The sequence below is a fragment of the Gordionus sp. m RMFG-2023 genome, chromosome 1, assembly GCF_954871325.1.
Source record: "Gordionus sp. m RMFG-2023 chromosome 1, tfGorSpeb1-WG-v2, whole genome shotgun sequence".
Lineage (NCBI taxonomy): Eukaryota > Metazoa > Nematomorpha > Gordioida > Chordodea > Parachordodidae > Gordionus > Gordionus sp. m RMFG-2023.
This window is the reverse complement of record NC_088775.1, coordinates 7870614-7885984: the sequence shown is the minus strand read 5'-3', so window position 1 is coordinate 7885984 and position 15371 is coordinate 7870614. Positions and strand designations below refer to the sequence as shown.

Genomic DNA, 15371 nt, shown 5'->3' with positions numbered 1-15371 from the left:
GACACTACAAATACCACACGACATTAAACGACAGAGCAGCTGATGTGTCGTCGACATAGCATTCATAGTAGTTGCGAAAAGCATATTTTTATTTTTTAAAAAACAACATATCTATACAACTTTAAAATTATTCCTATTATATCCTTATATGAAAAGGAGAAAAAATTATCTGAATGTTAGAAAAGAGAGGAAGGAGAGTTCTTAATACTATTCCCAAAACTTATAAACAATCCTGAAAAGTTTTACAATTATATGAGATTAACCAAATAATATATTTCATTGTATAATATAAATTGAAATTTTGTATTTAGAAAACCTTTTATTATATTTTAACTCATATTAAATCAAAATTAATGGTAAATAAAACAAATTTTATTAAAAATCCAACATCAGTAGAAGAAAACTTGATGATCACACTAAGTTTTATATATATTTTATTTTATATAATCAAAATTGCTTAGATATTTGGGAACATGATGTAACTATCCAAGTTTAGCCTATTCATATAAAATGGGAATATCGACAATTCAAAAAATAATTATAACAACATGTACTGGCAAGTATATTGAGATTAAAAATCCTTCTAAATCTGCGAGCATATATTACAATTATAAACAATTTTTCTCCATGATATTACAAGCATTAGTAGATGGTAAAGGTAGATTTATGGTAACTACTGTAGGCAGTTATAGCAATGAATCAGATGGAGATGTGTACTAAAATTCTTTGTTATCAAAAATGATTGAGAATGGAGATTTAGATATTCCACCACCTAAAAAACTTACCAAATAGAAATAAATTATCATGACCATTATAACTATAATTTAGTAAATTTTAAAAATATTACTCTATTTTTTATATTGATTTGTAATTATTTAATAAAAAGAAAATTTATTTATTATATGTGTCTAAAATATGAATAAAATAATATAAAAGCCCTATAATGAAATAATAACAATGCAGTATAATATTTTTTATTATTCTTGATCACTGTAAAAATTGAAGAGTATATCAAAAATAATTTTAATAAGCTTTTTCTTTTCCCTTTCTGATCTTTTTGCAAGGGTATGTTCAAGCATGACATTGATCCAAGAATTTGTATATAATCTTCTTTCTTTCATTTTTTCTATTTCAAGTATTTGCTCAAATAGATCTAGTTTAAAATAATAAAAATATTTACAAATGCAAATTACCTTGATCAATATCCCTCTTTTTATTTAATTTTTTGCAAGATATATTTGATCCTATACTAGTTGATGGTGATGCTAAATATATAAAATATGATTACAATCATTCCTTACTCTCCCAAAATCCTACCTTCAGCCTCATCGTGGCGGGGGAGTGGCAACGTCTTTTGGCGGCAAATGGAGGTCTAAAAGGTTCCCTGTGATCTGGGTCTAGAATAGGATCACCGTCTCCTCGACGGGGTGTAAAAACCACTTAAAGAGGTTGATGTCAGGAAGGGCATCCGATTGTAAAAACCATGCTACAAAAATTTCCCTATGGTTACAACAAAGCATGGGCGGGGTACAGCCCAAAGTACCCCGTGGGCCTCCTCATCCGCCTACGACAAAAAGAAGGATGGGAAACCTGGTGGAACCACTATTCATGAAAATGAAACCTATGACGGCCATAAACGACCTAATAAAAAGTGGAGAAACCAGTTTACGGGTGATCGAGTTAGGGTCGCGACATGGAATGTTGGGAGTATGACGGGAAGAGCGGGAGAAGTCGTCGATGTATTGCACAGAAGACATATAGATGTGTGCTGCATACAGGAGACTAGATGGAAAGGAAATGGGACCAGAATGATTGGCAAGACTAGCGAAAAGTATAAATTCTTTTAGCAAGGAGGTAATGATGGTAAGGCTGGAGTTGGGGTATTGGTTGCGGAGAAATTGGTAGACAAAGTAGTCGAAGTGAGAAGGCTAGACAACCAGATAATGGTTATCAAGATGATTATTGGTAGAAAGCTATATAATATGATCTCGGCATATGTTCCTCAGGTTGGAAGAAGTGAAGAAGAGAAAGATGTATTTTGGGACAGTCTATTGGGGGTGACATTGAGACTGGCAAATGAAGAGGGGATTATCCTGGCTGGCGATCTGAATGGACATGTGGGAGCGAGTAGTGAGGGTTATGAAGGAGTACATGGAGGGTTCAGTTACGGCATGAGAAATTTGGAAGGAGAGAGGATTTTAGAATTTAGTGATGCTATGGATATGATTGTTTGTAATACAATGTTTAAGAAAGAATCAGAGAAGCTGGTGACTTATAAGTCGGGTAGTACCAAAAGTGTTGTGGATTACTTGTTATTAAGGAGATGTGATCGATGTATAATAAAAAATGTGAAAGTGATACCGGGAGAGGAATGTATAAATCAGCATCGACTAATTGTAGGAGATCTCACTCTTAAAGGTGCCAGGGTCACTAAAAGAAAGTTTGTCCCAAGGCTGAAGGTTTGGAAATTGAAGGAGGAGAATGCTAGACGTCAATTCAATATGGCATTGGCGATTAGGGAGGCGGAGGTGGCACAAGCATCTGGGGTGAATGACAAGTGGGAAGCCATGAAGAAAGCTTGGGTAATGACAACTGAGGAGGTATGTGGATGGACAAAAGGGCCGCCTAGACATAAGGAGACTTGGTGGTGGAGCCCAGAGGTAGCGAAAGCCGTGGATGAGAAACGGAGGTGTTTCAAAGTATGGTATAATAGCAAAGAAAATAGTGATAATGATATTTACAAGATGGCTAAAAGAAATGCTAAGAAATTAATAGCGAAGGCTCAAGAAGAAAAAAGACACGAGTTTGCTAAAGAAATGAAATGCGCTGATGGAATACAGATGTCAAAAAAGAGGCAGGATGTGATAGGTGTAAAGTGTTTGAAAAATATGGAAGGAAAAATGACGATTGATAGTAGTGGTATTAAGAACACCTGGAAGATTTACATGAAAGGACTTTTGAATGAAGAAAATGAATGGAATAATAATATTAGTTGTGCAAAGGTAGAAGGTCCAGGGTGTAAATTTGGCAAGGACGAGATAAGGAGAGCAGTGAAAAAGATGAAGAAAGGGAAGGCATCGGGTTTAACGATGGTGGTATCAGAGATGTTTAAAGGTTCTGATGATTTAGGGATTGAATGGTTAATGAATTTAGCAAATCAGATTGTCACAGAAGGTACTATTCCCGAGGACTGGCGAAGAAGTATAATTATCCCAGTATACAAGGGGAAAGGTGATCCTTTAGATTGTGGGTCTTACAGAGCTATTAAACTCTTGGAACATGCAATGAAAGTATTTGAGAGAGTGTTAGAAAAGCGGATAAGGGAACAAATCAAAATTGATGAAATGCAGTTTGGTTTTACATCGGGAAAAGGCACGACAGATGCAATTTTTATGGTGAGACAAATTCAGGAGAAGTATCTTGCGAAGGAAAAGAAACTCTATTATGCGTTTGTTGATTTGGAGAAAGCATTTGATAGGGTGCCGCGTGAGATTACAAGATGGGCCTTGAGAAAATCCGGTGTGGAGGAATGGTTAGTTACCGCAGTGATGGCAATGTATGTTGGAGCACAAACAGCAGTACGGACGGATCATGGTGATAGTGACAGCTTTGAGGTGAAGGTAGGACTTCATCAAGGATCCGTGCTGAGTCCATTATTATTTATCTTAGTAATGGATGTGGTGGCTAGAGAAATGCGTGAAGAACTTCCCTGGGAGATATTATATGCAGATGACCTTGTATTAATGGCAAACAGTGAGGGAGAATTGAGGGATAAAGTTAGTAAATGGAAGATGACTATGGAAGCAAAGGGCCTGAAAATGAATGCATCAAAAACAAAGGTGATGATTGGTGGGGAAAATCTAAAGATAGAAGAATCAGGTAAGTGGCCTTGTGGTGTATGTGGGAAAGGAGTTGCTAGAAATACTATCCAATGCACCAGATGCCAGAAATGGGTACATAAAAGATGTAGTGGGAAAAAAGGCAGTTTGATGTTAGAAAGAATGACCTTTATTTGTAAAACATGCATGAAAGGGATACATAATAATGATAACCTAAAAAATGGTGGTCTGGATATTGGCAATGGGTTAACCCTAGAAAAAGTGGATAAGTTTTGTTATTTAGGTGATATGCTAAACGCAGATGGTGGTGTAGATTCTGCTGTTGTTGCAAGGATCAGACAAGCTTGGAAGAAGATCAGAGAGATGTCATCTATTCTTACAAATAAAAAAGTTTCTCTGAAGTTAAAGAGGAAAGTTTACGTAAGCTGCGTGAGGAGTTGTTTAGTTTATGGCGGTGAAACATGGGCAATGAAAGCAATTCACGAAGCCAAATTAGAAAGAACAGAGATGAGGATGGTTAGATGATGTGTGGGGTATCTCTGAGAGAGAGAAAAACTAGCAAGGAATTGCGAGCAAGATTAGGTATAGAAATGATTGGTATGGTAATGCGACGAAATAGACTAAGATGGTTTGGGCATGTGGAACGTATGACAAGAGATGACTGGGTAAAGAGATGCACAATGATGGAAGTAGGAGGATCAAGACCTAGAGGAAGACCCAAGATGACGTGGACAAATGTGATAGCGGCGGATATGAGAAGCTTGAATCTTACAAGTATTGATGCTCAGGACCGTCAAAAATGGAAAAGAAAAATCAGAGGGAAAACTGGCCTACCCGGGTAAACCTGGAAATCGCCATAAAACGGAGAAGAAGAAGAAGATTACAATCATTCCTTAAAATTGTAGCTTCACTACTTGTCTCTATGCAGGGAATTTCAATGGCCATGTATTAATAAAATCTTAACAAAAATTAGTATATTTACCATCTTCATATTGATAATTTTCATCATTTGCTCATACATTGCTCTAGCAATATCTGCTTCATCAATTTTAGATATAACAGGATTTGTTTTTCAAATTGATATACTGAATCTTGGCTCTATAGTTTTTATGTTCCCTTATAAAGCAATCTCTTAGATTTTTCCATGCTGATTTGGCCATCTCTACTGCAAAAGAAAAATATTTCAAATTAATATACTCTTTAATTACCTGTCTCAATATTGTTTTCAGCTGATGGTATCTGATGAAGTTGATCAAATCTTCTTAATTGATCTTCTATAAAAAATTATTAACATAATATTTATTTATATTCTAATACTAATATATATATATATAACATTTATTAATTTAATAGCATTTCAAAAATTTACTTGCAAATTTTCTTTTTCAGCCATATTATAGTTATGTCGCTTTGAAAAAAAACAAAATGTTTTGTAACTTGATTTCTATGTTTAATACGACAAATGTGGCGGGAATGTCGTGTCGCGTCGCATATGAATAGTCATTGGTAATTACATATATTTGTATTTTGTCGTGTCGCTGTCGCTCTCTACTGTGAATGCACCCTTACAAAACATTTTGTTTATTTTCAAAGTGACATAACTACAATATGGGCGAAAAAGAAAATTTGCAAGTAAATTTTTGAAATGTTATTAAAATAATAAATGTTATATATATATATATTAGAATATAAATAAATATTATGTTAATAATTTTTATAGAAAATCAATAAAAAAGATTTGATCAACTTCATCAGATACCATCAGTTGAAAACAATATTGAGACAGGTAATTAAGGAGTATATTAATTTGAAATATTTTTCTTTTACAGTAGAGATGGCCAAATCCGAATGAAAAAATCTAAGAGATTGCTTTATGAGGGAACATATAAACTATAGAGCTAGGGATTCAATATATCAATTTGAAAAAAACAAATCCTGTTATATCTAAAATTGATAAGCAAATATTGCTAGAGCAATGTTTGAGCAGATGATGAAGATTATCAATATGAAGATGGTAAATATACTAATTTTTGTTAAGATTTTATTAATACATAGCCATTGAAATTCCCTGCATAGAGACAAGTAGTGAAGCTACAATTTTAAGGAATGATTGTATTCATATTTTATATAAATAATATTATATATATTTAGCATCACCATCAACTAGTATAGGATCAAATTTATCTTGCAAAAAATTAATTAAAAAGAAGGATATTGATCAAGGTAATTTGCATTTGTAAATAATTTTATTATTTTAAACTAGATCTATTTGAGCAAATACTTGAAATAGAAAAAATGAAAGAAAGAAGATTATATACAAATTCTTGGATCAATGTCATGCTTGAGCAAACCCTTGCAAAAAGATCAGAAAGGGGAAAGAAAAATCTTATTAAAAATATTTTTGATATACTCTTCAATTTTGACAGTGATCAAGAATAATAAAAAATATTATTTTGCATTGTTATTATTTCATTGGAGGGCTTTTATAAACTTTCTTTTTATTAAATAATTACAAATCAATATAAAAAAATAGAATAATATTTTTAAAATTTACTAAATTATGTTATAATGTCCATGATAATTTATTTCTATTTGGTAAGTTTTTAGGTGGTGGAATATCTAAGTCTCCATTCTCAATCATTTTTGATAATAAAGAATTTGAGTACACACCTCCATCTGATTCACTGTCATAACTGCCTACAGTAATTACCATAAATCTACCTTTACCATCTACTAATGCTTGTAATATCATGGAGAAAAATTGTTTATAATTGTAATATATGCTCGCAGATTTAGAAGGATTTTTAATCTCAATGTACTTGCCAGTACATGTTGTTATAATTATTTTTTGAATTGTCGATATTCCCATTTTATATGAATAGGCTAAACTTGGATAGTTACATCATGTTCCCAAATATCTAAGCAATTTTGATTATATAAAATAAAATATATATAAAACTTAGTGTGATCATCAAGTTTTCTTCTACTGATGTTGAATTTTTAATAAAATTTGTTTTATTTACCATTAGTTTTGATTTAATATGAGTTAAAATATAATAAAAGGTTTTCTAAATACAAAATTTCAATTTATATTTTACAATGAAATATATTATTTGGTTAATCTCATATAATTGTAAAATTTTTCAGGATTGTTTATAAGTTTTGGGAATAGTACTGAGAACTCTCCTTCCTCTCTTTTTAACATTCAGATAATTTTTTCTCCTATTCATATAAGGATATAATAGGAATAATTTTAAGTTGTATAGATATCTTGTTTTTTTTTTAAATAAAAATATGCTTGTCGCAACTTCTATGAATGCTATGTCGCTTACGACACATCAGCTGCTCTGTCGTTTAATGTCGTGTCGTATTTGTAGTGTCGCTGTCGCTCTCTACTGTGAATGCGCCCCAAGGCAAGAAAAATGGAAAAAAGGTTTAAAGCCAATTTAATTGGTGCAAGTTTTTATTAAGGAGGTAGAGGGGGGTTCTTTTTTTACCCTTAGAAAATCAGAAATAGCTCAAATTGGAACAGCCTCAAATTACAACTCGAATAATATCTTTTTTTTAATATAATTCATTTATTATTTTACGATAATGCCGGTTATGTCGTTCGATTCTAGAGTCGAGATTGCGATTCTTAGGGATTTCTTGAAGCACAAGTAAATCCTCTGATTCAGAAGCCTGTTCAAGTCTACCCATCTTCCCAGCAGCTTAAAAAATATTCGTCATATTTATATAGCATTATACAGGGAAATATATTTTTTAAAAAAATATGAAATATTATAAGAATGGAATTCCTAGGAAATAGACCAGCTCTATAATTTCTGAAATCAAAAAAAATTTACACGCGGGGACAATGGGAAATAAAAACAATTTAAATACAAGTGTTTACTTCCGTGCCCTTTATTAATATTAATTTCAAATTAATCCTATCTTTCCTTTCTTTCTTTTTCTAGGAGATATAAGCGAAATATTCCCAATTTTTTCTGTGTTTTTAGCGATCGGGAACAGGGACAATTTGTGTAAATTTCAAGAAATAAAAAAAAATTACCTGTATATGCCTTTGCTTCAATAAAACGTGGTATCTATGAGAGGGCGGAAAGGTGATTCTGTTTCCGTAAGCGGAAAATTCTTCGTTGAATCGCTTATCCAATAATATGCTATTTATATTATTTATTTTTTTTGTTTTGTTCAAATAAATTAAAATAAGAACTATAAAAAGAAAATAATAACGGTCGGTTGAAAGTTTATCGATTGAAATAATAAATAATAATTTCGAGAAGAAATTGTTGTCCCTCCTTTTCACAAAAGAGATGAATAAATAAAAATTTTGCTATTTTTCCAGAATAGTCCAATACAAATCAACTCTCGACACCTCACTTGACTGATAATTCATTTAAATGTCTATCAATAATCAACTCTTTACACGTTACTTGACTGATGATTCATTTAAATGTTTATTAATACAAATCAACTGGTGACACGCCATTTTTGATTCCCGTGTAAATTATTTATATTAAAATCTTATAAACTTCGGTCATTTTTTTAAAAATTAACATATGGAAATCCAAAATGGTCAACATTTGATTTACGTTCAACAACTGAAAATGTAATTTAATGAATGAATTGTCAGACTAGGTAGGTAGCATATGTCATTAATCTGAATATAGTGTGTAGTAATGTTTCGTCTTATAAAGGCGTGGCGAATAATTAGTTGTATGGGTTCTTACAACAGGGGGGGGGGGGTGAGGGGTGATTAGAAAATTTTGTACCCCATGATAGAGTACATCCTTCCCCCGTAGATATTTCTAAAATTCTTCCCAATTTATATTCCAAATTCAAAATCTCCAAAGCTTGGCCCGTATCTAGTTTTGGTGTATATTTTATCTAATTTAAATAATATGTTGTTTATCAATCTTGGTTTGTATAATAATTAAATTTAATTATATATATAAAGTATAAATGAATAATTTGATATATCAATAGTAAAATAAATTATTTAAATATAAATCAGATACCTGCAGGCCCGGGCTGCCCGGCAGTATAATTCGAGCAGGGCTGAAACATTTTATTCTAAAAAAATCTGGGCCGATCAGTACAAATGGTACCTCTGCAGGTCTCTGATATAAATTATTAGACTAGGACAAAGAAAAATTCATAATAATAAGAGAAATAAGATGTAAGGAAATCCATGTTAATAATAATAATTTACAATAATAAACCATGTACTATACTAAATAAGGATATAATAGGATAATTAGCTTGAGTGTTGCTAAAACATATTTAAAAAAATCCATACTAATAATTGTTCGTCAGGATCAAATTGTATGATTTAATCATTCAATTTTATTTTACCTTATATATTATAATATAATTTTATAGCACGACTTGAATTAAAATACTTTTACATATATATGCAGCTACCCGATAGATCGGAAGTGAAAATATAGTTTAAAGGACAATTCTTTTTTAAAAATAAAATCAGTTTTAAACTAAATAAAATAAGCTAAAGAGCACCAGTTAAAACTAAAACTATAAATTGGCGATCTGAGCACGAGGCGGTTTCGTTGATTTTTAAGTAATAGCCTATAATTTTATAAGAGGATACGATATACAACTATTCTTAGATTATTAAAATTACATATATCACTAAATAAAGGGATGGGGATGATGTTTGGTTCATTTAGAAAGAATTAGTCATAAATTTTCATCGCCTTCTTTTACCTCTTCGATTTCAGTAATTTGCTTAAAATGAAGATAAATCTTAAATTGTTGTCCTATAGAAAAATAAAATAAGCCTTTATCTTTGTTTAATAATAGTGCAAAAAAATAGTAATTTTTTGTTTTTATTTATCTTCCTCTAAGGATATGATCACAAAGAATGGTGTATTTTACTGTAAATTTAAGTCTCCGCAAAATCTGTAGCATGGGGTTAGGATCAGATAAGTTGGGAAGCCCAAACTAAGATGTATAAGTTTTTAGGAGGACCCCACCCATGCAACAGGAGCCCTTTCGACCCCCCCCCCCGGTTTACCACGCGGGAAGGAAGGCAGGGAACGCAGCCTCCTGCAATAGATCTCCTACTAGAGACGATGACCATAGCCAACCCTCCACTAGTGATGGAGTCATCAAACATGGTTTCCTCAGGAGAGGGAGGAAACCCACAAACAATCCATGATTTTCTCAGATCCCTCCCTCCGTCGACTATAGATCTGGGAATAGCTAAGGCGCTGGCACCTTGGGCGGACAATTGCATCGATAACCTGGGCCAAGCAGAGATTCTCTACTGGGTTAAAGATGTGAGGCGCCAAAAGTGCTGGCGAAGGTAGCCAGCGATGACACTATCCCGGACCTCCCAGTAACGGAATAGTTCGATCTTAATGGGGAACCGATCATCATGAGCAATATATTCGCAGATCGGATCACGCCTCACGCAGCTGCTATTTTGCCTCCGTCTGCGCCGACGGTGGACAACAACTCGATCGAATGTTTCCATAGATTGCTAAGGCTCATGGGAGTGGACACAAGGATAGCGTGCAGGTCAACTTAAGGGTTACCTTAGGATTAGCGGCTTCGATGCTGAAACCCCACTCGGACCAGTCGCCATTCACCAGGAGGATAGCGCTGAGGAGTTTCTGCCTGAAATTCGATAGCCAAGCTATCAACGACAACGGAGATTTCTTTCGTAACCGGTTTGTGAGGGTAGCAGTCAAATATATGCCAATCATATTCCAGCTAGTGGATGGAAGCGTTATCGAGAGGACGGACACGACGTTCTGTTCGCCACTGTTCCTAATACCCAAACAAGATGGTACCTCCCGAGTTATATCCGATTTTTCTAACGAATCAAGGAAATTCATTTATTAGCCCTTTAGGTTGAATAGTGCCATTACTAGCCACAGCCTCGAAGGCTACTAAAATCGACTTAAAGTCAGCGTTTTATTCTATTTTCCTGGCATAGAGTAGAAAGAGATTTTTTGGGTTTGCAACATCATCGGCAAAATTTAGATACAAAATTTTACCGATGGGTGCAGCCCTCATCCTGCAGAACATTGTATTAGATCTATGCGCGAAATCCGTTAAGAAAGCGAATTATTCCGTATACCATTTTTCATGTCAATAGGAATATCTTATTTCAAGATACCATCGCTTTTCTAGACATGGTCTCAGCGTGGGGCTTGATAGCATGATACAAAATCAGTTATTATCCCAACGGACAAAATCATGTACTTAGGATAGACATTGACTTTGCAGCAAAAACGGCAGCTGTAGACAAGGAGAACCAGTATAACAATAAGTTTTTTTTATAACAGGTATGGTCACAAATAGGAGTTGATTTGTGTACTTTGTCAGAAAGTGAGGATGGCTATAAATATATTGCAGTAGCTGTTGATTACTTAAGCAAATATGTTGTAGCCATGCCTTTAAAGGATAAAACAGCTAAATCAGTATCGAAATTCCTTTATTCATTACTATGCACATATGGCAGGGCAAAAGTATGATTTATTTGATAATAAAATATTAATTTTAGTTTTAAGATTCAAATTATGATCAAGGACGGGAGTTTGTGAATGAAGTTAGCACAAATTATCACAAACTCGTGGGGACCATGCAGAGGGTGACAAGTGCTTATCACCCTCAAGCAAATGGCATGGTTGAAAGGGTGAATAGAATAATCCAAAATGCACTTCTAAAGTGTATTAAAGATGATCAATTGGCTTCGAGAGATGCCTTGCCTGCCATATTATTTTCCTATAACACATCTAATCATGAATCTTCGAAATTCACGCCCTTTGAGCTGATGTATGGTAGAAAAGAAATACAAGCTTATGGGATATAATAAACCTATTATAAATCATATACTATATATTTTATACTTAATTATATTTAAGGATGATGATGATTATGATATAGATCCCGACAATGTTGAGGAGAAAGTTAGGGAAAAACATTTTCAAAGTATTGTTTGCAAGATGCATGACATACATAATATTGCGCAATATTAATTTTGCCCAGCTCAAGCAGCAGAGGGATTATAGAACCCGCAATACTGGGAAAAATACTCCCTATAAGATCAATGATAAGGTGCTTATCTGAAACAGCCGTCGAGCTGATAGGAAGGGTGGAAAAATGACACGGCCTTGGCTGGGTTCTTTTACAAGAGTTTGACAAAAGTATAAATAATGATTTTAACAACAAAATATTTATAATATTTAAACAATGTAGAGCTAATGAGTGCCTGTGGGAAACAGATAAAAACCCGAGCAAATATTTGTAACATAAAACATAATTTTACAAGAAAAGGTATAATTTAAAAATAAATTAATTTTTTATTTGTATATTTATCAAGATGACACAATTAAAGCAGGACAGAAAAAAGGTTAAAACTTTTAAAAATTTATTAAATAACTTTTAAACAGTTCCCAGGTTACCAAGTAAAAAGTTTCATTCTTCTACCATTAAAGGTATACTACAGTTGATTTAATTATTAAATAATATTCCTTTTTTTAGATGATGAAGAAAATTTTCAAGAACTAGCAATTAAAAATGTAAAGCTTAATACGGAAGAAAATCATATGAAGGGTAATATTTTCATATATTTAATATTAAATCTTTTTTAAAATGTCTAGTTTTGAATTTACTAAATACGATAGTTGGAGAGGATTATAATTGTCAAAACCAAAAAGGTATAATAAAAAAAAATTTAATATACATATTTTTTAACTGATGGAGTTAAAACAATCAGTTAAGCATAGCCAGATGACCATCGACCTTATAGTAACATTTTTAAGAATTGATAAAATTAATTTTTTAATTTAATAGTTGCCCCGCCTCACAATTTGAAGATTGTAGATTGCGAAGTGGGCATGCAAAATAAGAAAGGTAAAAATTTGTATAATTAGTAGATTAATACATATTTTTTAGATGGTGAAATTATATTAGAGACTGTAATTTCCAAGAAAGATGATGCAAATCTTTTTCTTCCCACCAACAGAAATGAAAAAATTTATCATTCTGAACGCTTCCATTTTGCGATCAAGAAAAGATATCCAAAATATGATAAAGGGTGATTGGAAATGATTTTTATACCGAACGGATTATTGGTGATGGAAATTGTCTCTTCAGGTTTTTATTTACAATAAATTATTGTTTATCATTATTATAGATGTATAAGCAAAGAAGTTTGTGATGGCGAATGCCATTATGATTTTCTGAGACAGCAATGCTGTCTCTTTATGAGAAGCAAGGATATTGTTGAACAGATGGAGGAGTTTTTGGGAGAACCCATTGATGTATATTTGGAGAGAACGGGCATGGCCCTAAATGCAAATTATGGAACAGAGGTGGAGATAGTTGCAATGGCAACTATGCTTCAGACAAATATTATTATTCATACTATTTATAAATGGGCTTATTATACCCCAATTAAAATATTACATAATATCAAAAAATTTAATGTAACTATATATTTAAGAAATTATAGCGAGCATTTTGACCGCATAATAAATTTTATTTAATCTTATTTATATCGCGTATTTTATTCACATCATATATATGTATTCATATCGCGTATCTTATTTACAACATATATCTTAATTATATCGCGTATCTTATTTATATCCTTTATCTTATTTACATCATATATCTTAATTATATCGCGTATCTTAATTATATCGCGTATCTTATTTAAATCCCGTATCTTATTTATATCGCATATCTTATTTATATCAGGATATTTTTTTTAATAAGTTTTGACCTTTTAAGGAGAATAAAAAATTGTCATAAATGTCAAATAAGTGAGAAATTTTCATAATGATGTCAATATCACTATATTTATTATATTTAATCTTTACAAGTAGTCAAAAATGTCAATTTCCTTAACTAAGTGAGTAATTTTTATAAGGAGTAAAACATGTCAGTTTAAAATGTCAATATCATTAAATAAGTGAGTAATTGTTATAAGGAGAAAAATATGTCAGTTAAAAATGTCAATTTCCTTAACTAAATGAGTAATTTTTATAAGGAGTAAAACATGTCAGTCAAAAATGTCACTAAATTTATTATATTTAATTTTTACAAGTCAGTCAAAAATGTCAATATCACTAAAAATATATTATTAAATTTATGCACGCCAATCGTAAATGTCAATATCACTAAATAAATGAGTAATTTTAATACGGAGTAAAAATAATACGTTGCACCGGCTGTAAATATGGGATGAACAAGTATAAATCTATCCCAGCTATAGTGACGGACAGTCATGTAGCCCACACAATAATTAAAACGCGATCGCCAGCCTGCAAACATCTGGTGACACGAATCATGCTCACTATTGGGTTCCATGACTTAGTACATCTGGCAAGGATCATCACCTGGATAGCATCTGAAGAGAACTTAGCAGATGCCCCCAGCCATTTATGGATGGGGGAAGAAGTCGCCCACAACGTACTGCATAACATCGATATGAATGAGCTACCGAGAATCGAGGACGCAATCTCCTGGATAAGAGCCTCAACCCCCATTCGCCTCGCTGACTAAGTGGAGAGCCTTACCACCGAGGGACTCGAGAAAATGGAGGAGCAATTTGGCCCCAGTCTTTTCGATAGGACGTGATGTTTGACCTCATAATTAACGGTGATGATGCAAACGAACCGGTGGCTCCCCCAATGGAACAACAAATGGAGCCTGGCCCCGAGGAACATTCTGCCCCATGAACTTCAGACAAACATTATATCAATCTCATTATTTCAGCATATATTTACACATTATTGTATAGCGCCTTTTTATATTAATAAACCATTATATTCGCTTCCTGCAATAAATGTTTCTTGTCTAGTCCTGAGCCGGGGGTGGGATAAATAAGGGAAAAATTTGTGATAGCACGGTTAGAAATAAGGTCCTTTGTCTATATATAGGCGTACACAATGTAAAACAATTATCTTTTCGAAAATTAATTTGTTTATAAATCGTATATGAATAACCTAGACTATTGTAAATTTTTTCCCATTAACGGCTCAGCCCAATATGAGTAGCAGGTGATAACCTAGCAGCTTAGAGAGGTTAACACTTGACACCGATAGGGTTAGGTTGATACAGATGACTAGGCAAAAGTCCCTCCTTAGCGCATAAGCTACATGGAACGCCTTTTGCGCACCGAGGGGATACCTGGCCAAACACCCTGGTAATAACCAAATATTGTAATCATATATAATAATTGCCCCCCCCCGCTTATTCTATTTGAATATCGGTGATAACCGGGTATCGATCGCGCTTTATATGTATATCTACATTTAGATTATATATCCTGTGTAGTGTTATATCAATCCGCGCAGTATTATTATATATGATTGTTATGTATGTTTTAGAACTTAATAAAGTTTGTAAGATAGCCCGGCGTGGCCTCTGCGTCCTCTAGCGCCTTTTGCGCTATGGTAAATAGCTCGTTACAACAGCCTCTAGCACTATTAGATTTCATATGAAACTATTTAAAACTGTTCTTTAAAATATGCGTTCAATTATATTTAAATGTGC

At 33.0% G+C, this 15371-nt stretch overlaps 1 protein-coding gene across 1 annotated transcript in view; it reads right to left on the bottom strand.

The window, feature by feature from the left end:
- LOC135931793 (cytoplasmic FMR1-interacting protein-like) overlaps positions 1-15371 on the bottom strand; it is a 56402-nt gene that overhangs the window by 28100 nt on the left and 12931 nt on the right. The window contains exons 18-19 of the mRNA XM_065469084.1: positions 7891-7999; positions 7430-7549 (exon numbers count right to left, since the gene is read on the bottom strand). Coding sequence (XP_065325156.1) covers positions 7430-7549; positions 7891-7999 — 229 coding nt within the window. The remainder of the gene's footprint in view (positions 1-7429; positions 7550-7890; positions 8000-15371) is intronic.